The 25,994-nt window shown below is 37.9% G+C and overlaps 1 protein-coding gene across 4 annotated transcripts in view; it reads left to right on the forward strand.

Annotated features, from left to right (window-relative positions):
- Window positions 1-25,994, forward strand: part of LOC309660907 (uncharacterized protein) — a 404,218-nt gene that overhangs the window by 240,717 nt on the left and 137,507 nt on the right. Inside the window, exon 5 of one of the 4 annotated variants that reach the window (XR_014263698.1) lies at window positions 669-25,506. The exons of 2 other annotated variants lie outside the window; for them this stretch is intronic. Coding sequence is in view for 1 of the 2 variants with exons in the window: in XM_082462032.1 (XP_082318158.1) it covers window positions 24,595-24,604 (10 nt within the window). In the remaining variant the exon portion in view is untranslated. Of the gene's footprint in view, window positions 1-668; window positions 25,507-25,994 lie in introns of those variants that run through there. One more of the 4 variants, XM_082462032.1, reaches the window with a different exon arrangement.

Genomic DNA, 25,994 nt, shown 5'->3' on the forward strand with positions numbered 1-25,994 from the left:
ATTGATCTCCTGTTATATTAACTTTATTGAGCACTTGCTATGCTCTGGGAGCTGCACAAATCATATCACTGAAACCACACACAAAGCACTTGAGGGAAATATTTTTATTTACCTTTTCCTGAAGATGTATGTATTGAGGCTTATGGATGTTAAATACCTTGATCCAGGTTGGAAGTTATGAAGTCCAGATTTAACTCAGATCTCGATGACTCTATAGTCTATGCTTTTAGCTGTTATTCTATACCAACCTTCATGTTCTGTGACCCCAAATGAAACACTTTCAATGTCCAACTAATCTTCTTTCACAATCTTTTCCAAATATTATTATGGTAGTCTTTTGAAATTCTTGTCAAAATAGTGGATGGATTTTTGCTAAGAGGCACATTGCACACAATGAACCTGCCCATGAGTGCTACGTTCCTTGAATAGATGGCTCACTCTCTCTCTGTAATTTTTGTGTCACTTGTCAGTCTATCTAATTGAATTCTAAGCTCCTTAGAAAAGATTAGAAGTGATATCCACATACTGTATCCCCACCTAGTTCATTTTTAGGGCACAGGTTAAAGTAAAAAAGTGACTATGTTATAATATGAAGGTTAGCTTATTATGTCATATATCGCAATGTTCAGTTTTGTAATTCAGAATCTTTTATTCTTTTTCCTTGGCAGCAGAAACAATTGATTCAGAAAATGGAAACTGGAGCTTCTGGGTTGTGAGAGGATTTAGAAAGTCCCCTAATCCAGACTTTTCATTTTGAAGGTGAGCCGATGGAGGCCCAGATCAGGGAAGTAACTGATGTTGAAGAGCTATGGATTTTAAGTGGTTCAAATTCTCATATTTCACATGTTCCATTATCGTGTATCTAAGAATGGTGACAATTAGAACTGAGGAGAAGGAATACTGGATCCTGCCCTCCCCACCTGCTATTTGATGCTGGGCAAGACACTTCATGCTCTGATGGTCATTCAGCTTTTCTAGAAAATGGAGAGCAATGTCTAGTGTTGAGGTGGCCATAAAGGCTTATCAGGCTGGATGTTCTCTTTATAGAGGTTGGCACTATATTCTACACAATGGAGAACAAACCATAAAAGACTTAATAGTCTTTACTTTTGAGGAGTTTCATGAGGATTTTCGTGTTGAACACACACACACACACACACACACAACACAAAAACAAACACTTCATGAAGCCAAACACAACACACTAATTTTATGCTGAAAGACATGAAAATGATAACGCATGTTGTATAAATTCAGAGGAGTAAAGATCATTAGAGGTGGCATTATCAGGCCAGTCTTATGATCAAAACAAATCATTGAAATAGTCACTGAAGGACCACACAGGAAGAGTGAGGCCTGTGGTCCAAACAAAAAGACCAGAAGAGGCAAACGTGGAGGAGGGGGAATGAGCACAGGCAGGAAAGGGAGAAGCAGGAGATCACGTGATTGGTGTGAAAATCGATTGTGAGGATGGTGATAAAATTTTTAGAAAGAAACATTGACTTTGGTGCTTGCATTCAACAAATATTGATGGAGTTCTTACTACGTGCAGGACCCTGTGCTAAGCTGCAAGATACAGAATTGAGCAGACAAAGTCCTTGTCTCTATGGCACTTCCACTCTAGAAGGGGGACCAGTAGTTAAAAACGATTAAAAATTAGATATGATGAGCATTGTGAAGGGAAAGTCCCCAAAACTGGGAGTAAAAATAGAGACCTACTCAAGCTGTTCTCTTTAATATCTTCCACATAATGCACCCTCTTCTTTGCCTACATGTTCTTTAAGACTCAGAGATGGCCAAGGCCCTGCAGACCTGTATAGCTCTTGAGATACAGCTATTTAATGACATCTTTTTTCTTTTATTATATTGTGAACTCATAGAGACCAGGGATAATACATTACTTATGCTTATACCCCCAACTCCCAATCCAGAGTTTCATATACACTAGGTAGAGTGAGGTAATGAAGTATCATCTTTCCTCCTCCATGAAGGGCACATTACCATCCACAGCTTTTCTCTAAGTGGACTCTGCTGTGATAGTGATAGTTCCACTGCTTTTATGAACTAGCAAAGTAGGAGGAATTCATATAAGGGCCATCCTTCTGTGTCCCAACGCTATGTGTACATTGTTGTTTAACAATTCTGTGCAGAAAATATTACTTGATCAAGCAGGCAAACACATGCTCAGTTTGAAAAAAGAGCAATAGTTTGATGCATGCTTAGATGTTTGCGGCTGCCTCATGCAGTAACATCATCAACTGCAAAAAGGTTTAGAGGAGCAGGAGGTACCTAAGAGTTATCAATTATTGTTTTGGAATGTTGCATTGCCATTCCTCCTTTATCTAGCTCAAAGTTAGGTTTTCAGTGAGGAGTGGATGGAATTTCAGAGGAGGATTAAGTAAGTCATATTAAAATGACAAAATGGGTAAATAGAATACAATGTGGAATGAAAAGTAAATTGGATTTAGGCAAACACTTTTATACAGCCTTACCATCCAACCCTATCCAACCGCTTCAGATTCCTATGGTGGCTGCCGTGCACGGTTCGATTACATGTTGCCACTCAAGGGCATTTGATGTTTTCTCTCTCTGGAAATTCATTTGCATTTAAATGATTTGAAATAATCATAAAAGCCAAGTGCTATGAAGTTTGAAATTAGTTACTGTCTATAAATTGCGATGCCATTAAAAGATGATTGTGGAGAGCTTTGCTGTCTCAAATGTAGGCAGATTAAAATCTAACAAAGTACACCTTGTTACAAACCTGTAAAGAATGATGGGATATAGAGTTAAATTGATTTATTCTCCTACCAGTGCCTATAAACTTGATGCACTTGAGTTTATTCTTAAAGTAACAAATTTTTCATCTGGCCTATATCTGTCCTCTTTAAACCTATGAATATTTTATAGAACTTGCTAGATTTCATTCTTATTCTTTATGTAAAAATGAAATGAGGAGAATTGAATTGCATTTTCTTTTTTTTTTTTTTAACATCTTTATTGGAGTATAATTGCTTTACAATGGTGTGTTAGTTTCTGCTCTATAACAAAGTGAATCAGCTATATGTATACATATACCCCTATACCCCCTCCCTCTTGCATCTCCCTCCCATCCTCCCTATCCCACCCCTCTAGGTGGACACAAAGCACCAAAGCACCGAGCTGATCTCCCTGTGCTATGTGGTTGCTTCCCACTAGCTACCTATTTTACCTTTGGTAGTGTATATATGTCCATGACACTCTCTCAGTTCGTCCCAGCTTACCCTTCCCTATCCCCGTGTCTTCAAGTCCATTCGTTATGTCTGTGTCTTTATGCCTGTCCTACCCCTAGGTTCTTCAGAACCACTTTTTTGTTTTAGATTCCATATATATGTGTTAACATATGGTATTTGTTTTTCTCTTTCTGACTTGCTTCACTCTGTATGACAGTCTCTAGGTCCATCCACCTCACTGCATTTTCTTTTTAAACCAGAGGATATGGGTAATATGTTCTGGAAGAGAGGCTTGGAAACATGAAGTTGCATGTTTGAAGGTCTCAGTCAGAGTTACCTCCAATATAGAAACTCCTAGTCTAGTCATCCTGGAAGATCCATGCAGCAGTATCTCAGTGGCTAAAAGTGTAAGCTCAGAAGTCAGATATTTTGATTTCAAATGGCAATTCTGAGTATCATTGGCTGTGTGGCTCTGGGTAAGTTCCTTGATCTTTCTGTTTCCAAACTGGGAATAATAACAGCAACATCTATATTACAGGATTATGAGGAGAGTAGAAAGAAAAAGCACATAAGCATTTAGTATGGTGCCTAGGACCTGGTAAATATTTAGTAAGTGTTAGCTGTTATCTTTTACAAGGCATGTTCGAGATGCTGCATTCTTGACTTTGTTTGCCAGTCTCAATGCTTGAGACAGTTTTCACATCAAATTATTTGATGCTTGTTGCAACAAGAAGGAAGGAGTATGTTCCCTGCCTTTGAATCAGGCCTCTTGATTTTTGACCAGTAGAATACAGAGGAAATGACACCATGCCAGTTTCTGGGTGCAAGCTGGAAAAAACTGGCATTTTCCACTTCCTTGATCTTGGAATGCTCATTCTTGGAAAACAGTCACCATGCTATGAGGAAGCTCATGTCCCCAGGGAGAAGCCCATTTGCAGAGAAATTAATAACTAGCTATGTTAGTATCCTAGGGCTCCCAGGTGGCTTAAACGACAGAAATATATTGTCTGTCTGACAGTTCTGGAGGCCAAAAGTCTGAGACCAAGGTGTTGGTCTGACCTTGAGACCAACAAGAAATCAGGGTTGATTCATTCTTAGGTCTATAGGGGAAACATCTGTTTCAGGCCTCTTTTCTTGCTTTGTAGATGTACATTTTCTCCCTGTGTCTTCATAGACTTCCCTCTGTCAAAATTTCCCCTTATAAGGATACTACTCTTATTGGATTAGAGTCTGCCCTTATGACCTTGTTTTAACTTGATTACCTCTATAAAGATGCTATTTCCAAATAAGATCACCATCTGAGGTACTGAGGGTTAGGATTTCAACATATGAAGTTGGGGAGGAGGACAATTGAACCTATAACACAAGCACTAACTTTGCTAGTCATGTGCATGTGCTATCTTTGAAGTGGATCTTTCAGCTCCCATTATACTACCTAAGCCCCACACAAATTGCTGATTCATGAATAAAATAAGTGATTGTTGTTGTTTTAAGCCACTAAGTTTGGTGTGGGTGGTTCTGTAGCTGTAGATAACCAAAAAGATGTTCTTCCTTGGACTACACAACTGTCATTGATTTTTGTGACACAGTCTAAAGAGTTTGCCTCCAACTGATCCTGTGTTCAGTTGACAAATTTTATTCCTTTGTTTGGTTAACTCATTTTATTCCTGGCTGCCTTAGGTAGGATTTGTAATCCAGTCTGGCTCCCAAGAACCAAACCCTAGCCCTGTATATATAGGGTTAAACTCCACAAGCTGCATATAGGTTGTGTATAGATAGGAAAACTATACAACCTGACCATATAACCCTTTACTCCAAAGAGTAGAATGCGGACCCCTGGCCATGATCCAAAAGTATCTCTAAAGTTACTTAAGTATATAATGTGGCTTATGACAAGGGAATGGCAATGAGAGAACTCTTGAAGAAGACAGGCTAGAGAATCAAAGAAGAAGTGAGATTCAGACAAATATTGCAAAATAAGTCATTGATTCTTTTGACCTTTGTCCACTAAGTGTCTACTAAAGCCTGTTCACATAACTATTCTGACCAATATACTCCCTCAAAGGTGACCTCCAATGATATCAGCATGGAGTCTCTTCAACTCCATTCTCGACAATTTCTTACCATCTTTCTTGTTTGTTTCTTATCAATTATTTTTCCATTTAAATATTGTCCTCGGGGGAACCAGGCCACGTGTTTTTGTCCCCAAGCAGGAGTAAAGATAGTCTCTCAAACCTAAGGCAACCAGAATTGAGAGCATCAAATGGCAAATCTGGCCACCATCTTTAAAGAGTACCAGGGTGGAAGCTGAGCAGACCCAGATCATATATCAAGTTCAAAAGATAGGACCAGAGTTAAACTGGAAGAAGAAAAGCTAGGGGCTGATTGCTTCTCTACTCTCTCTGGTTTTCACTGTCATCCAATCAATTTTCTTTCCCAGAGTAGATGCTGAAGGAAGATGGGAAAATACAATTATCTTGGAGGACCTGGGCCCAGGGCTTCGTGCAGAGGAAATCCTGGTACTTCCATATACAGAGACCTTGATCATTGATCCCTTGTGGCCTCTGAGTTCTGGTTCAGCTGCAGGAGATGTCACAGAGACGCTGTAAGATTGAAGACTACAGACAGTTTAACACACTTTGTAGAGCAACTCAAAGAACAGTTGCTGATTGGAAGGTGTACCTTTGAAACTTTGAAAATTTTTTTGCAAAAACAAAAGCATGTATTCTTAAACTCAAAGGCTGGAGTCATTGTGGGAGCAAAATAATTAAGTGACTCACAAGGTTAGTGCTCTGTATGATGACCAACACCACAGAGAATGCAATGATTTTCTGGTGGTGCTGGTCACGTTAGGACAACAAACCAGATTGTCCAAATCTAAAACCTCCTCTTTACAATGAGCAAGCTTACTCTATGATGCAAAAATCTTCACTATAACCTTTTCCTAAAATGATATATTCTTAGTCCAAACAACCGTTTTTTATACGTTTGCATAGCATTTTTTGCTCAGTGTTTTATTTTATTTAGGTGATCTCTCAATTTAAGATGCAACAATTGCTCCTGTACCTGAAGAGCAAAAAAGTTCTCCATTTTAATTTGATAGCTTTAGGCTTTAAATTTCATTATGAGAACCAGACTCCAGGGATTTCCATGTCAGCAGACGGAATGATTATACTCAGTAAAACTACTACACTCCTATAGATTTTCCTTAAACTCAGACTTGCCAATTTGTGTGAGATGGAGTAAGCCTGGGCATAAAACAGAAGTGAATCAGTGATCGTGTACCCTTTCTTTAAGAACTCAACAGAATAAAATGTGTATTTTTGATAATACACAATGCTCATTTCCACTCAACAGAGAGCTAGTGCCATATAAATGTGCAGAGGGACAAAGAGGATAGTTTGAAGATGACCTTGTGGCACTGACCTCAAAGGGAATGAAACAAGAGCTGAAACATCAATTGTCTACTGAGTAGTTAGCCCTTCCTCTATTAAATATTTATTTGTGGTATTTGTAGACCTGTGGTCAGGACCAGAAGATTCAATCATCTGAGTTACAGTCAGGGCTGTGATTATGTATAGGCTATACATGATTGTATAATTTGAATTCCCCACCTCAAAATCAAATCAAATCAAATCAAAGCAATACACAACCCCCAGATAGCTTCACCCTTGTCCTCCACCAGAGGGAAATGTTTATTTACTGGCAAAACAAGACAGACTAGAATAAGTGCTTTAAAAGTGGTATTGAAAAATCCATGAATAAATGAAATCAATGTGAGTAAGCCTTATAAGAGGTAGAGAAATTTACCCACAGCTTGGAAGTAGAGGATTAATTTTGACACTAAGCACCTGGACAATAAACTTCTCCAAAAGATGACACGCTCCTGGGGGCAAGGCTTATGACAACTTTACATTGGTTTCTAATATATAGCACTGTGTCTGGTTTGTGGTAATTGTTTATATCAGTAATGGTGTTTTTGGCTGCAACTATCAGAAGACTCAATTTAACTGACTTAAACAGTAGGGCGCATATATTAGCTCATGTTTATGGACAGTGTGTCTCCAAGGATGGTTATTCAATGTCTCAGCAATTTCATCACATACCCAGGTTCTTTCCATCTTTCAATTTTACCATCTTCATTACTTTGACTTTGTCCTTGACCGGAAGCCTGCATGGTCACTTTCAGTGGAAAAATAAGGACTATTTATTCCTACTCTTTATGTCTGAATTATGGAACTTTCATGGAAGACCCTCCAGAAAACCTGTACTCTATAATTCATTGACTAAAATTGGATCATAGACCTCCCTCAAACCAATCATTGTTTATGGGAAAATACTGCTGTGTTTGGGTAAAAATAAATCAGGATTTGCCTCTGAGTCACATTGGGACAGGGTGAAACAAAATCAGATATTCTTGTTGGGTAGGCAACCAACAGTGTTTGACACATTGTTCAACATATATTAAATTGAATTGAGATGGAGTAGAAAATTCTAGACAGGAAGTTCAACATTAGCAAAGATAAAGGGTACTCTATTGTTATCTTTTCTGAACTCTTTCCATAGCTCCTTCTCTGTCTTCAGTCTCTTCCCCTCCAGAATCTTCCCCAAATACTTCGAGTGATCTTTCTAAAATTCTGAATATGTTGATCTCTTGCTTTCAATAATATAGTTAAATAATGTTAAAGGTTTTGAACTTAAGGTTTTCATTTTTAATTCAGTGTCCTTTTCTACAAACTGTGATGCTTCCTTTATCTATTTTTATATTTTTATAGGAGAACCATAGCATGATGTCTTCTTCTATTCTGGATGCTGTAACAAAAAATCATAAACTGGCTGGCTTATAAACAACACATTTGTTTCTCACAGTTTTGGAGGCTGGGAAGTCCAAGATCAAGGCACTGGCAGATTTAGTGTCTAGTGAAAGCCTGCTTCCTGGTTCATAGATGACCATCTTCTCACTGTGTCCTCACATAGCAGAAGGGGTGGGAGAGCTCGTTGGGATCTATTTTATAAAGGAACAAATTGCATGCATGACCTAATCACCTCCAAAATCCCTACCTCCTAATACTATCACATTGGGTATTAGGTACTCAATATATACATTTTGCAGGACACAAACACTCAGACTGTAGCACATGTAAAACTGCAAGAGGAAACAACATGAGTTTTGGCATCAAGCTGCAGTATAATATACACAAAATTAGACCCGATATAGTTAAACAGTTATAAACTGTACATTACTTCCAAGTGGGCGCATAAATTGTATGACATAAGAAGGTACATACATTGAGAAGATGATACATTTGTTGTTGGTTTAGAGTCCAAACATAAGGAGACTCAACTCTCCAAAGTGATTTTAAAATCTATCCCATCATCCTATCACAGCGGGAAGAGAATATGGTTACTGGAGGAGAACAGTGCTGATCTCCACAGAGCCAAGACAGACATAGTAAGTTTCAGGAAGAAGATGAGAGCTGTAGGATCGGACAGCCAGCCATTCCCAGGGCTAATGAGTCAAGATTAAAATACATATATAATCCCTTTACTTTGAAATAATTACTGATTCACAAAGGTAATACAGAAAAGACCCAGATTTCCCATGGTAACACCATATATAATCATAGCATAATATCAAAACTAATAATCTGATATTAGTGCTACATGTGCATATAGTTTTATGTCATTTATGTTGTTCCATGTATCAACAGTTCTTTCCTTTATAGTACTGAGTAATACTCATGGTGTCTTAGTCTGCTCAGGCTGCTATAATATAATAGCATAGACTGGGTGGCTTAAATAACAGAAATTTATTTCTCACAGTTATGTAAGCTAAGAGGTCCAAAATCAAGGTGTTGGCCTATACGGTGTCTGGTGAGAGTTCTCTTCCTGGTTTGCAGATGGATGCCTCCTTGCTGAATCTTCATAGGGCAGGGAAAAGAAGCAAGTCTCTCGTTCTTCTTAAAAGGGAAATAATCCCATCATAAGGGATCTACCTTTGTGACCTAATTACCTCCCAAAGGCTGAATCTTCAAATACCATCACATTGGCGATTAGGGTTTCAACATATGAATCTGGAGGGGATACAAATATTCAGTCCATAGCACATGGTATAGATATACCAGGCTTAACCATTCACCTATTGAAATAAATTTTGGTTGTTTCCAGTTTGGGGCTATTATAAATAAAGATTCTATGAACAATCATTTACAGGGTCTTTGTTTAGATATGAGTTTTCATTTCTCTAGGATAAATGTCAGGTGTGCAATTGCTGGATCATAGGAATGATGTACATTTAGTATTTTTAGAAATTGTAAGCTGTTTTCAAGAGTGACTGTATTATTTTACATTAGCACCAGAAATGTATAAAAGGTCTACTTTCTCTGCCTGCTCACCAGCACTTAGTAGTGTCACTATATTTTTTATTTCAGTTATTCTAGTAGGTGTGTAGTGATATCTCATTATGATCTTAATTTACATTTCCCAAATGACTAGTGGTGCTGAACATCTTTATGTGATTATTTTTCTTGTGTCTCTTCTCTGATAAAGATATGTCTTCTGCCCATTTTCTAATTGGATAGTTTGTTTTCTTCATTTGAGCTTTGAGAGTTATTTACATATTCTATATATAAGTCCATTGTCAGATATGTGGTTTGCAAATATTTTTTTCCAGTCTGTAGCTTGACTTTTTATTCTCTTAACAGAATTTTTACTGAGCAAACATTTCTAATTTTGATGAAGTTCACTTTATAAATGTTTTAAAGTAGATTCTGCTTTTGGTGTCATGTCTGAGAACTTTTCACCAAACACTAGGTCACAGATTTTCCCATATAATATCTTCTAAATTTTTTATTGTTTTATGTTTTACTTTTAAATCTGTGGTCCATTTTGAGTTGGCTTTATAAAAGGTATGAGTTATAGTTCAAAAGTATTTATTTATTTATTTTGCTTATGAATGTACAATTGTTCCTTCTGTTAAAAAGTCTATCCTTCCTCCATTGAATTGCTTTTGCATCTTGCATTTGTGATTACTTTTAATATATTTAGGATATTAATAGTCTGTCACACAAAATGAGTATTAAAAGTCATTTGGCTGTACTTGTGAGATGCTATTTCTAGGTTTTTGTTCTGTTGTATTGATCTAAATGTCAGTCTCTCCATAAATACCACACGATCTTGATTACTGTAGTTATATAATGTCTTGAAATCGAGTAGAGTGATTAATCCTATTTTATTTTTTCTTCAGAATTGTTGTAGCTATTCTAGCTCTTTTGCCATTCCACATAAATGTAAAACTAATCTTGTCTGTATCTATAAAAAACCTTGCTGTTGTCTTTATAAGAATTATGTTAAACCTGTGCATCATTTTGAGGAGAACTGACATCTTCACTATGTTGTCTTTTAATCCATGAGCACAATATGCATCTCCATTTATATAAAACTTCATTGATTTTTTTTATCAGCATTTTTTAGTTTTCAGCATACAAGTCCAGCACATATTTTGCTAGATTTACACACAAGTATTTTATTTTTGATTGTACTTAGCAGAAGAAATAAGAAAAATTACATCTACTCACTCCATCTTCCCAGAAGTGGAAGTCCTCAAATATTGCTCTTTGAGAAAACATATAGGGAGCATATCAGACTGAAAAAACAATGTATAAAAGCAATAAATGGACTTCCAGCACGGATGGCACTAAACTGTATTGGAAAACAGCAGCATGGGGCATTTTAGAGATAATCTCAGCTGTTCAAGCCTGCATAAAATGTGTGTGTGTGTGTGTGTGTGTGTGTGTGTGTGTGTGTGTGTGTATGTGTGTATATGAAATGAGTCATTTCTTCATTACTTAGTATAATAGTTGAATGCCAAAATGTCTGAAATTGTGTTCTTCTACCTGCAGTTCAACTTTACATCTCCTCCAGCCAAGCCAGGAAAACTTTCTCTTCCTTTTGAATTTTGGCTAGATTGTTTTTACTTGCTTTGACCACTAGAATGTGGCAATAGTGATGTCTTGCTAATTCCAAGCCCAAGCCTAAAGAAATCTTATTTTTGATCTTTCTGTTGGACTCCATGACCAGTATGTGAACAAGCCTAGCTGAGGCCATCTTAGTCCAGCCGGCTCCCAGCTAAACCAACAGATGATTGCTTTCCCATGAGCAATACCAGCTGTGTAGGGTGACTTAAGGAATTGCTCTAATGAAGATGTACTGTAGAGATATAGCAAATAGAATAGAGAGGTGGTGGCATGGACAAAGTTAGAGATAGAGAAATTGACGGGAAATAACAGAATACACAGAAACTGATTTTTGTGTGTATGAGAAATTGGTATAGAGTAACAGCAGGCCTTTGAAATCCCTGGGGAAAGAGGGACAATTCAGAAAATGGTAATGAGGCAGATGACTACTCATTTAGAAACCAAAGTCAAATCCATCTATCATGCCATCCTTTAAATAGAATTTCAGATGGATTTAAAGTATGAATCTAAAAAGAGAAAAAAAATCAAAATCTACATCATGAGGATGTGGATATATATAAATATCTATATCTATATCTAATCTCCCCAGTCCTGGACGGGGTAAGATTCTTCATAGCAGGGCAGAAATCCAAGGAATCATGAAAGCAGATATCACAAGCTAATGTTGCCTGACTCAAATTCTGCCCACAGATGCATTCAGCTTGGCCAGAAGAATTTCAACATAGAAGAAAAGAAAGAGAGGGAGAGAGGGAGAGATGGAGGAAGGAAGGAGATAAAAGAATTGAAATGGAAGACCCAAAGGCAAGCCATTTCTCCTTTGTCTCAGTAACAAAATATTAGGTGGTCTTACATATAGTCCTTTTACACATTTCTGTTACTGGCCTGGTTCTGAAGGCATTTAAGTTTATGCAGCCCACTCCCCAAGAACAAAGAAATAGATGAAAATATTTTAGTTCAAACAATGTGTGTTTATGTATAAAAATAATATGATAAAGGTAAAAGATAGCACTAAGTAAAATATCTTTAACATGAATGACAAACTGAGTGTTAATATATCCTAAATATATAAAGAGTACTTACAAATACATTTGAAAAAGATAAAAACCTCAGTACAAAAGTGGGCAAAAAACATGAAAAGATAAATGAAATATATACAGGGCAAATACCATAAGCAAATACATTTCATATCACAAGAAATCTAAGATGTGGGTAAAGTGCGATAATCATTTGCCTATAATTTTAGCAAAGGTTGAAATATTGATGATTTCCAATACTGGCAAGAGCAAAGAAAAACAGGTATCTCCAGATATTGTTGATGGAGTTATATTTGTATAATTCTTCTATATACAATTTGACAATGTATGTTACAATACAAAATATGCATATCCTCTGACTCAAAAATTCCACTTCAAAAATTCTTATTTAATCAACAAATATATATTGAGATTGTGTTATATGGCAGATACTATAGACACTAAAGATAAAAAGATGAACAAGATTTTTAAGGCTCTCTTCTTCACATGGAGTTTCCATTTTAATGGGAACTTATCCTAAGTAGAAGATTAGACAAATATATAGGTATAGGGTATTTTTTCATGCAGTTTATGATAGCTAAAAATTAGAACTCGAATGCCAGAGATATAAATTAGATAAATTAATTATTGCACATTCCAGAAAAGCACACCCTGAAACCATTTAAAAGGTGAGAGCAGGGCTATATGAATTGACATAGAAAATATTCATGATATATTGCTAAGGGAGAATGCAGATTATAGAACTGTACAGCATGACCTATCATTTGAAATGAATTATACATAAATATTATATTAGTGACCTCTAGATGGTATAATTATGGACAGTTTCAATTTCCTCTTTTTCCTTATGTGCAGTCTCGATAATAAAAATAATTACATGTGTTAAATTTCAAAGTGAAAACTTCATTCTACTAAAATTACTCTCCTATAATAAATCATCCACTTCTTTCCTGTAACACAAGGTCTTCCTATTTGAAATACGCCAGGTACTCAGGTGGCAGTGTGCAATGTGGTTGTAACAGAGAGAAGATGTGGTGTGTGCTCCCACCAGGCCCGAGATAGGCTAGAAGTGATGTAAACAGCTGTCAGGGATAGATGACACCTGAGTTAGTTGTAGTAGCTGGTATCAGAGCCTGCAAATTGGAGTAGGGCAAAATTTCAAGGCTGATAGAAAAATCTTTCATGTAGGAGGCAGAGAGCTCTGATCCTCTGAATGACAATGCCAAAAATCAGCAGTCCAGAAGCCCAACAGTTCCAGGAGGGTCTCATAACATTTGAGAATTTTCAGGCTAGAGAGGATTTTGGAAAGGAATAAGCTCAATGATTTGACTTTAACATTAAAGAACCTTTGGCTCAGTGAAAGGGGAGGGTGAAAAAGTCATGGGGATAAACCATGAATTAGTATCATGAACTTTATTTGACTTAGTATAGTTCATGTTCCCCTGAAAATTGTCATGACTTTATTATTTCCAACTACACAGGGAAAAAAAATGACAGTGGGTAGGAGAGTTGTTTAAGGCCCCAAAAATAGCAAGAGGAGAGAGGAATTGATTTCCAGCCTCTCTACTCCCAAAACTGGTACCCTTTAATCCACTTCACACCACCTCGGTTATTAGGGGCACAGCCAGGAGATGGCCATGTTGACTCCCAATCCAGGGCTCCTCTGAAAACCTACTGCTTTCACTATAGGAGCTTTAGACCCATGCAGTCATCTCTGCTCTCTCATGGGACATTCTATATTTATTAAAATTACCTCTCATTCCAAGTCCCAGGAGCTCCCCATCTCAGCACTGGATTGGAGGGTCACACTCTCTCTGATACTGGGAATCAGTTGATCCTGTTAGGGGCATGCGTTCTCAAGGGGTGCTACAGCCAGGTTGCTGAGGAAAGGATCTTGTCCTTAGTGTCCTCCCCTGTCCCTTTCTCTGGAGACCCTGCCTCAGACAGTCAGGGCTCAGCCAGAATTAGAGCTCCAATGGGGTCCTCCAGACATGATTCTGGTTTTGTCAGTTTAGGACAGAGTTTCTCAGACTTGGCACTAATAACATTTGGACTGGATAATTCACTGTTGTAGAGGGTTGCCCTGTGCATTGTAAGGAGTTTAGTAACATCCCTGTCCTCTGCCCATTAGATGCCAGTAGTACCTTCTCCCAAATCATGACCATCAAAAATGTCTCCAGATATTTTCTCTGGAGGCAAGTCTCTCCCAGTTGAGAACCACTGGTTTACGGAAATGTCCTCACTCTTTCTCTTCCCTAAACACCCTCAAGAAAACTAAATGAAAACCTAGGAAGGAGAATCTCCGAGATAGCTTTTAGATTAGACTCATTGCCAGATGTGTATTAGATCTAGATCTGTCTCCAATGTGCGTATGGAGGTCAACAAAAAAAATGAAGATTTTACCTAATTCAGTGAGGTGATTCTTCCTCCTTTCCACTTTTTAGGATGTCTTTACCCATCCTGCCATTCATCTGCCTCTTGATATTTTCGTTACTGAGTTTTTACATGAAGAATTCCTTTGTTTAGCATTTTTAATTCCTCTAGTTCTTAATTCCTAGATTCCTTTCAATCCTTTTCTTATCCTTTTCTGTTATCCCCTTTCCTCTGTTATCCCAGTCTTTCTTTGTCATACTTCTTTATAAAGACAAGATGTTGGCTTTGACTCTATGACCCTTTAATTGTTACATGATCTTGAACAATTTGCACACTCTCTCTGAGACTCGCTTATTCATCTGTGAAGTTGGGGGAGTCTTGTCTGCTTCTATTACCTTACTAGATTGTATTAAGGGTTAGATGGTATAATAGATGTGAAAGTGCTTTGCAAAAAAAAAAAAGTGACATATTTTATTAATATTATCATTATTATGATGGATTGATGACATCATTTAAATTACAGACGGGACAGTTGAGCTTCTTATCTTGTGGTCCCAGCCTATCTCTTCAGCCTTACATGGCATAGGGAAGGCACAGTGACTGGGAGTTTGGAGGTCTGCCTTCATGATTGACACTCACCCTGCCTTGGTCACATCACTTCTTTGAACTTTAGGTTTCTCATTTAGCTCAACCAGAGGATTTGACTGGCTGTCCTGATGTCCCCTCTTTCTCCCTTGCAGACTAATTTGTAGGATGAAGTATCACTTTGAGGGCAGATTTTAAAGTAACTGGCCTCTTCAACCTTAGTTCCCATTAAAATACGTTGAGATTTTTATGAGATGAGGAAGTAAGGTAAAAGGACCATCCACTTAGCACAAGCTTTCAGGAGTTTCTACAAGATTACCTGGGAAGTATATAGAAGCCCACCTGGAGAGTAGGTAGGAGGTGTGCCCATTATAATTCCACTAAACTCTTAGGATGTAAGAGCAGGAGGTGTGGTACTGGCTGGGCTGAGGTCAAGTTAGTGGTAAGAGTTTAAAACTTAATCCTCTAGCTTAGCACTGTCCAAAAGAACTTTCTGAGATGATAGGAATATTCTAATAGACACTTTCCATTAAAAAAACCCAGCTTTATTGAAGTATAATTGATATATCAAAAAACGTACACTTAATGCATACTATTGGATGAGTTTGGATATATACATATAGTTGTGATACCATCACCACAATCAAGGTATTAAACATGTCCATCACCTCCAAAAATTTCCTGTGTCACTTTTTTTTTTCTCTCTCTTTTTTTCTTTGCAATAAGAACACAAGATAAGATCTACCCTTTTAAGAAATTTTTAAGTACATGATATCATATTGTTTATTATAGACTCTATATTATGCATCAGATCTCTAGAACTTATTTATCTTGCATAAGTAAAACTTTATACCTATTGAGCAATAGCTCCCAATTTTCCTATCTTCTTGGCATCTGGAAACCCTCATTCTATACTCTGCTTCTATAAGTTTGGCTAGTTTAGGTAACTCATATAAGTGGACTCATGCAGAATTTGTCTTTTTGTCACAGGCTTATTTCACTTAGAATAATATCTTCCAGATTCATTCATGTTGCTGCAAATGGTAGGATTCCATTCTTTTTTAAGGCTGAGTAATATTCCATTATAGGTATATATCAAAGTTCCTTTACCCATTCATCTGCTGAAGGGCATTTTCAGGGTTGTTTCACATCTTGGCTATTGCAGCCACTAGACACATGTGATGCTTAGCATTTGAAATGTGACTGGTGTGACTGAAGAACTGGATTTTTTATTGTATTGAATTTTAATTAATTTAAATTTAAATAGCCACACCATGGTGGCTAGTGGCTACTTTATTGGTCCGCACTGCATTCACCTTCTTGGATGCCAGGGACCAAAGGCATCAGGGATGTAGTACTCAATGAATGGGGAGGATGCTGTCAATGCTGGTACTAAAGGTTTGTTGGTACTTGTGTCAGTTAGAGAAAGTGAGGCAATGCCCACTGACAAAGAGCTCCTAAATTTCTCATGGAAAAGAAAATTGCTACGGAAAAGTATACTTCCCTACTGCAGTAACACTTATTTGTATCTCCTTGTATATACTCCCAATGATATATCAAGTCTATAAATGAAAAAAAAATCAAATCAATCTGATCCATCCCATCAGTCTGAAAGGAAGGAGTAGGGGGGCATTAGGGCATTTGCCCTAATCTGGTTGAGCCAGAAAGAAACCTGGAGCTCAAAGAAGGGAAATGACCAGCAAGTGTAGGTCACAAATTCATGGCTTCAAACTCCCAGGCAGTGAGTTTTCCCTTATTATCCCTAACTTCAAATGTCAAAATCAGAATGTTATATAGACAGATATGCACCATCTTTGGTAGAAGCAGTGTCAACTCCTGATATTAAATACATTTATCTTCTGGAATTTAAGGCTATGAAAAAAGAGGGGAAAATATAACTCAAAAAATTGTGTGTGGGAGGGAAGAAATTGGATGGAAAAAGCAAGAACTTTGAGATCTCTTTAGGATATGCTCATTCATATTCTCAATAAGATTTGAGGGGATATCAAATCAATACAGAAACAATGATGATCATGAAATGAGATGATTTAAAACCAGAACCTTTTAGAAAGTTGAGAGACATAATTTCTTGAGGAAAAAAGTGATGGAGACAGTGGATAGAATTGGTTTCTGCAGGAAAAGTAAACACATCAGTATTTGAGAAGTTGATTCAAATATATTTTCATTACTCAAGAAAAATAATAAAAATATGACAAAAGAGAAAATCAGTGATAAGTAGAATAAGATGAGAAATGAAAGAAATACTAAAATAAGGCTGAATAATTAATGTTCAAATCAGAAAGTCTCAGCCATCAAATTAATGTTATAAGGCTCATAACTAGAATCCTTAGATATGGCCTTGTGGTACTCACAGTGAAAAGGATAAAGAAACAAGAATCTGTAATTCAGCCAGGCAAAAAATATAGGACCATACCTACACTGGCAAAAGGTTTCATGTTTCCATTGAATTTCTCTTCCATGGTGCTACTGGTGAAATACCTTTCAAATGATTCAAGCATGATACTACCTATTTAAACACCTTCTATTTCTTCCCAACATCATTAGAATAAATTGCAAATGCATTGCATGTTTTCAGAGTAATAAATTCAAAGTCAAAAATCCCCAGGCATTTTTATAGTGACTTTCCAACTCTTAAGAAATCTATAAGTTATGACTTATATAAATTATCTCAAATCAGGGTGTTTTATGAGGCAAACATAGCCTTGTGAAATTGTGAAAGACAGTCCAGAAAATAAAATTCCAGTCCAATTCCACTGATGGACATAGAGATTCAAATTTACCAAAAAAAAAAAAAAACCAAAGTGGCAAGTAAAATCTATCACAGTATTTTCAGGAATAATGCCTATTATTTACTTGAGGGATAAATTAATATTAAGAAATAAATTGACAAATTTTTCACAATTCTTTGCACATAATAAAGCAAGCTCATATTTAATGAACACTTACTATGTATCAGGTGTTATTCTAAATGTGACTAAATTTTCAGAACATCCTTTAAATGTATGTTTAATTGTCACCATTTTACAGAAAATGAAGACACAGAAAGGTGAAGAAATTTGTCCAGAGTCATACAGATAAGAGAGTCGGAGTCAGGATTTGAGTGCAGGCAGCCCAGTCCTAAAATCTAAATTCTCAGTGCCTGCACAGCAGAAAGGGCACATGGTGAATACTTGTTGACTGAAATTGTACTATTTCTGCTCAGAATATCCATTGCTACATGCCAACTCATCCCAAAAGGTACTTTCTTAAAATAAAATCCATTTATTGTGACTCACAGCTTTCTGTGGGTCGCCTGGGCAACTCTCTCTCGGTATCTGCCTTGCATATGTAGTGAGATTGAAGCTGAAGGTGTGGCCCAGCTGGATACCCAGTGGCTTCTTTACTCATATGTCTAGGGTCCTGATGCTTCTTGGCCTCTTTACCAGGCTTGGGCTTCTCAAAGCATGGTGGTTGACAGGTAGTTTCACTTTTACATGGGCACCAGCTCCCTGGAAGCAAGAAGTGGAAGCTTCTAGGTCAATTGATGGCAACCAGAACTGACACAGCATCACTTCCAAGACATTCTGTTGGATAAACAGGGTTTTTCTGAATTCAAGAAGGCATAGAGGACAGAGGAAACAGGCTCCCCTCTAGATGGGGAGTAGCAAGGGCACATTGCAGAAGGGAGTGTGTGACTTGCCACAACTAGTATTCTTATTAAAAATGCATTCACCTGATGGAAAAGCAAAGAATGATGTATGAGATGATACTCCATAAAAGGGAAGACTTCTTCCTTCCAATTTTGTCCTCATCCACCTAGTTTTCCCCAGTTCTTTCCAACTGGAAACCACTTTTACTAGTTTAAGTGTCCTTCTAGATCCTTTATGAATATATAAGCAAAAGCAAATGTACGTTCTTATTCTCTCTGGTTCTTACACTAAAGGGGGGCACTTTATACACTGTTTAGCATCTTATACTTTGGAAAACTACCTATATTAATATATACAAAGAGAGAAAAAGGGACGGAAGGGAGGAAAGGTAAGAGGAAGGTAAGGAAGACAGAGAAAGAAGAGGGGGAAGAAGGAAAGATAGAGATAGAGTATATATTTTAGATACTACATACCAACAAAAACATGGAGAGTACACACTAAATTATTAATAGTGGTTATCTCTCTGTGGAAGGATTAATGCTATTTTTTCTCTTTACTTTTCTCCATTTTCTAAATTTCTTATGATAAACATATACTACACTTGTGATAAAAATGTTTTTAGTACCAAAACCATATGGTTCAGTTTTTATGCTGGTCTGTATTTTTTGTTATTGTCTGCTTATTTCTGAGAAATTGACCTCCAACCACGGTATAGATGACAAAGAAGACCTGGGAAGCTTCCTTTGTGAATTTCCCAAACAACTGTGTCTGCTTACACAAGTGTGCCAGGCCACTTGCCTTTCCTTATTTTTCCCTTTGTGCATAATACCCTTGGTCAAGCTGCTGTTGTGCCATGTGACCTTCTATTGGATCCATAATCTAATAGATCATAAAATCTTACCTCATTGTTATGAATATAATCATTGAGTTGTGCACCTGCCATCTGTGATGGAAAGCACTGTGCTGTATGTTAGGTGTATGGAGGATTCACAGACGATGAAGAACACATATACATCCACTGGGTTATAATATGATAAGTGTCATATTAGCAGCTAAAGAGCCGGTTCAGGATCACAAAAGCAAGACCTATGAATGTTGCCTGTGGAAATTCAGAGCACAGTTTGCATAGTGGGTGCTATTTGAACTTGATCATAAAACAACCCAGTTTTGAGAAAGATAGGCTAAGGCAGTCTGGGAAGGAGGTGTGGGAATTGCTGAGGAGCCCAGAGAAGCAGCTGTATGGGTGAAGTGGTGGAGAGAGACGCTGGAAATACAGACCGGGATCCAAGGACAGAAAGGCTGGTAGCCAAACTGAGAAGTTAGATGTTCTCCTGTGAGCACTAGAGGGGCTGCCAAGGGGAATGTGACCGTGTGCCAGGCACCAGATATGTCTTTTCTGTATTGTAAATGCTTTTTTTGAAGAGCGCAGTTTATTGATATTTGTCCTTGTAACAGGTACTTTCTGACTTCAAGGTAATAAATCTTTATTGAAAAGGTTTTCATTTAATTTGCACTCTCAGTGAACCCAAAAGAAGACATGTGTTCCCTGCGGTTTAAGTGAGGATGAAAGCACAGGGGTTAAGGCTGGGTTTGGACCCCTTAGTGTCTAGGCAGGAGAGAGTGGTCATAATCTTGAGACTCTTCTAAGGGCTAATGATGGACATAATGCAACTTGCCCTGCTAAAAATACAAAAATAAATTAAAAATCACCCTGAATTGTAATTCTGTTTTAAATTTAACTTTTATTTTATATTGGACTATAGTTGATTTACAATGTTGTGTTAGTTTCAGCTGTACAGCAAAGTGATTCAGTTACACATAGACAAATATCCATTATTTTTCAGATTCTTTTCCCATATAGACCATTACAGAGTACTGAGTAGAGTTCCCCGCGCTACATAGTAGGTCTTTGTTGATTATCTATTTTTTATATAGTAGTGTGTATATGTTGATCCCAAACTCCTGATTTATCCCTCCCCCCACCTTTCCCCTTTGGTAACCATAAGTTTGTTTTCAAAGTCTATGAGTCTGTTTCTATTTTGTAAATAAGTTCTTGGTATTTTCTCCGTCCACGGCTATGAGCCCTGTGAAGCTAGGAAGGGACTATTGTTTTGTTCACTGTGGGCACTCAGCCCAGTGATGCTCAGCACAAGTGAATGGGCACGCCCTATGGAAAAGCAAGACTAAAAGGAGCGTCCACAAAGGACTAATCACAGGAGGTGATACAGGCCACCCTGAGTTGTTACACTAATTTCCTCCCCCTTTGGTACCCATGGGGCGTGAGCATGGGGGATGCCAGCAACTGGAGCAATAGAGTCATAAACTGTGATACTGGTTCAGCGTTTAGTTAGAGAAGCCAGAATCATCAGGTTCTTACTTTTCTCCCTTCACTGGGAGCTAAATATTCCCTGACAGCCAGCAGGGAAGGAGAGGAGGCTGCAAAGGGGCAAGAGTCCCGGTGAACATGGGACCATGCAGGACAGCTGCTCTGTGTATGTTTACTTTCTGTCCTTCAGGACCCACTGGAGTGAGAAGGGTGGCAGAAACTGCTTGAGTTCCCCTCAGTGTCTCACTAGCAAGTCGCTTTTCAAACAAGGAGCTGCCCTTAGTTCTTCAGCTGTACCTGCACCCTCATTTTTTCTGAATCAGCAAAGCACTTTTTATTCAGGGACCTTAGAAGCAGCATGGAGGGACAGAGAGAACCCTTGTTTTGGACCCTGCTTTTGATATCTTGCTGTGCCATTTGCTTGCTCTGTGACCTTGGGAATATATTTATTTATTTGAGCTCATATTGATTTTATCACTAAAGAAAAGGTATTATCCACTGTGGAATTTTTGTGAGAACTAGCAGAAGCTATATGTAAATGACTGCTTAATTAATCTCATAACAATATGAGATGGCCTCCTATTATTAAGAGTCAGGCAGGGGTAAATTCAAACCCTATCTCTACCACTTAACCTCTGGGTAAGACTTTAGGGTAGTTCCTTGGCTTTTGGATACTTGGATGTCCTCTTTCTGAAACATGATGTTTATCTTGCTTATTGGTTGTAAGAATTTGTGGAAATCTTGATGTCATACCTAGCACAGTTTCTGGTACCTGCAAGATGCTCAGATATGACTGCTTCTCTTTTTATTTCTCCGTGTTGTTGCCTTGTGTCTCTCCCATTCTTTAGACTGTAAAGACTCCTTGAAGGCTAGAACCATGTTTACTTCTGGGCATCTTCAATACATTTATTTATTGAATAAGTAAACTATAATGATATGCTGAATAATTAGCTCAGCAATACTAGGAAGTTAAGAGAAATAAATCCATGGGTGGCTCCCTATAATATTCAGAATACAATTAAACTTCCCTATGTGGCACAAGACCCTCCTTGCTTGAGCCCTTGCACCTCACCTCCTGCTTGGCCCTTTCCTGCCTGTCTCATCACAGTACAGCCATCCTGGTCTCATGGTGTCCAGAAGTGGCCAACCTCTCAGACTCAGGACATTTGTGTTATTTCTTTTACCTGGACTATTATTCCCAGGAATTTGTATATGGCTGATTCCTTCTTGTCCTTCAAAATATCCCATCTTATTGAAATTTTACTTCTTCAGGGAGATTTTCCCAGGCTAAGCTCTCTAAGTTAGGCATTTTCTCCAGTTTTCTTTTTCACACTAATTTGCTTCTTTCCTGTTACTTACCAGCATTTACATTTTAGCAGCACATATTATTGGGTTTTGTTGCCCAGAATTTTCTTGGTTCAGGAGAGTTTCAGTTCAGTTTTTGAGAGCCCATGAGTTTTAGGTGAAGCTGACTTTATCCCAGGGCTCCAGGGATTCAATGATTGTCTTAACCGAGGTCCAGGATTGCATGACCTAGATTAAGACAATCATTGAACCCTACCCCTCTCCTCTCTCTGGCTCGAATCAGGAGAGTGTAGCCAAATGAAACTGAATTCTGGGCCATAAAATATTATTGGGCAAGTAGCTTTCTCTGTCTTGTGTACATAAATCAGGAAAGATATAGTGGCTAGAGCTAAAGTAGCCATCTTATAGTGAAGAAAGAGAAAAAGGAGTGTGTGTGTTTGTGTGTGTGTGTGTGTGTGTGTGTGTGTGTTCAGGCATGTGTCTTCTTTATAATCATCACGTGAGTACCTGGATCAATCTATACCTGAACTGGACCTCTGACAGGTCTTCAGTTACATAGCCAATATATTTATTTTGCTTATCCAGTTCGAGTTGGGTTTTCTGTGATGTTATAAAAATCATCAAGATAGATACACTTGTTTAGTGTCTATCTTTAATCCTAAACTAAAGCTTTAGGAGGGAAGGAATTAGGTCTTATCCTTAATTATACCATTAGTGCCTAGTCTAGTACTAGTTACCAAATCGATTCTTAATAAATGTTTGTTGAATGCATAAAGATGATGTAGTGTCAAGCTTCAAGGGGGTTCCAATCTTTTCAGGTGTGATCTCAGTTGCTTAGACTGTTTGGTGTTTCAAAAAGGCCTGGAAGGGGTTGGGTTGCGTCTGACAATGGTGACAAATGTGGGGCATTCAGAACACCAGTGTTTGCTTGCAGATTTTCACAAAGATTTTTGTACCTGGGAAGATTTAAATGGAGGCTGTGTGTCAAGGCAGTTCCTGAGCTCCCAGACTAAGACAGGAATGTCCAGCTTCACCAGAAGTCCTGCCTTTTCCTGCTGCTAAAATCACCCTGGGACTGCTGACACTGAGTCAGAGAATCAGAATTTTCAAATTCAAATAAACCCTAGGGATTCTTTAGCTCTTATTTTACAGAGGCAGAAACGTATGCTCAAATAGCTTAAAAATTGGTCATTCAGTCCACCATACTTCACTCCACACCACAGTCCTTTATTGTCTCCTCCTTTCTTACATCTTTCCTTTCTTCTTTCCCTTCTTTCTTTCATGTCAGATACCTTTATATATGACTTTTCTTTCCCTGCCCGCCATATTTGTAATATTGGGACTACACTTATGCTGGCAAATATAACATGGTCTTTGTTCTTTAAGCAAAATCTATCAGAAGATGAAAACAAGGCAAAAGACAACTCTAACTTGTGATAATTATCAAAAACTTTTGAAACCCGTTTGTAGGGCACCCTATTCAGTCTCCTGGCTGAGGTAAATGAGTTATGGTGACTGGTGGTCAGAGAGAAGGTTATGGAGGACTTCGAAGAGGTAAAACACAAACTGAGTCCCTAACTTTGCCTCAGTTAGAGGTTACCAAAACAATAAGATTAAGGTTAAGGTGACTTCAATAATTCAACAAGGTAGTAGTATGGTTTATCAGATGGGTAGTGTGGAGAGATGAGGCTGTAGAGGTACATGGGGTGTTTGGAGAGAATGGATTTGCTGGTCTCACAGGAACTGCTGACATTTTCCCAAGGATGGGAAGCCTTTTGAGAGATTAGGAGCAGGGAAGAAGCATGGTCAGATGGGCACTATAGAGTGACTGCTCTAACTGCCCAGATTGATGGGTGGGTAGACTGATGACAGGGAGATGAGTTAGGAGGCTGTGTCATTAATCCAAGGTGGGGGGCGGGGGGTGGTAAAGGCCTGCAAAGCTGTGAGAACACAGACTGCTAAGACAAGACGCCCTGACACTGAGATGCGTCACTACCCTCCCCCTTCCCTCTTTTCCTCACCTTTAATGATTTCTGGATGTTCTGAGGTGGAACCTGGCAGATGGCATTTTAAGAAAAAAAAAATTACTTCACAGCCCAAGGTTCCAATTTGATTTATATTTTTTCCTACCAGAAGGAGATGAGAATGCAGTACATTCTTAAGAATGAATGATTCAACATGGTGCCTTTACAAAATGAAATTGAAGCGGCGGGAAGCCTCATTTGCAGCCGTAAGAATTCAAAAGACACAAGAAGGCTGATTTGTGATTGTTGCTTTTTCTCAATAAAAATTAAACTGATTACAAAGAGCTGACAATGAGACAATGCCTTGCAGAAGTAATGTTTCTGACATTTCGCTGTGTTTACCACAAATATTCAAATTTATCATTCTTGACATTCTTTAGAAAAATGCTGATAAAGTATTATTTTGGTCCTGCAATATTTGCTCTTATGCATTATATGCATGTATAATTGACAGAAAATTAAAAGATTTCTGAGCTCCTCATCATACTCATTTTTTAAATTAAGGGTTCTCATAAAAGATCATGGAATTAAGCCCAAAGAGTTTTACTTTGGATAATAAATGAATTTAAGGAATGAAAATACCTATTTTCTGTAGAAAAAAAAAGCACCCATCATTAAAATCCTGGGTATTTTTTTGTATTGTTTTGGATTTTTTTTTGGTTAAGTCAAACTTTAGAGAAGAATTATTGACAAAATAATACTAGGTAACATTTATATGGCCCTTAAAACCTTAGAGATATGATCTTATTTAAATATTTTAACAATTATTATTAGATATTATTAGTGTCTCATTTCACAGTAGGAAGCAAAATTCTGCTCACTGCCTGATCTCAGACAGGTTCCTAACCTCTCTGACCTTTCTTTATCTGTAGATGCACCTGATTGTTCCTGTGTCATGGGGCTAGTGTGAGGATTATGGAATCCACATAAAACACAGCACACCATGAGTTCATAGTGCTGTTGATATTATTATCTGTCACAACCACTATCTTCACACCAAGTCTGTTTTTTTGTTCTTGTTTTTTTTAACATCTTTATTGGAGTATAATTGCTTTACAATGGTGTGTTAGTTTTGGCTTTTTAACAAAGTGAATCAGTTACACATATACATATGTCCCCATATCTCTTCCCTCTTGCATCTCCTTCCCTCTCACCCTCCCTATTCCGCCCCTCTAGGTGGTCACAAAGCACCCAGCTGATCTCCCTGTGCTATGCGGCTGCTTCCCACTAGCTAACTATTTTACATTTGGTAGTGTATATATGTCCATGCCACTCTCTCACTTTATCCCAGCTTACCCTTCCCCCTCCCCGTATCCTCAACTCCATTCTCTAGTAGGTCTGCATCTTTATTCCCGTCTTTCCCCTAGGTTCTTCTAACCATTTTTTTCTCTCTCTCTTTTTTTTTTTTTTAGATTCCATATATATGTGCTAGCATACGGTATTTGTTTTTCTTTTTCTGACTTACTTCACTCTATGTGACAGTCTCTAGGTCCATCCACCTCACTACAA

The sequence above is a fragment of the Balaenoptera physalus genome (assembly GCF_965194825.1).
Source record: "Balaenoptera physalus genome assembly, chromosome: 5".
Classification (NCBI taxonomy): Eukaryota; Metazoa; Chordata; class Mammalia; order Artiodactyla; family Balaenopteridae; genus Balaenoptera; species Balaenoptera physalus.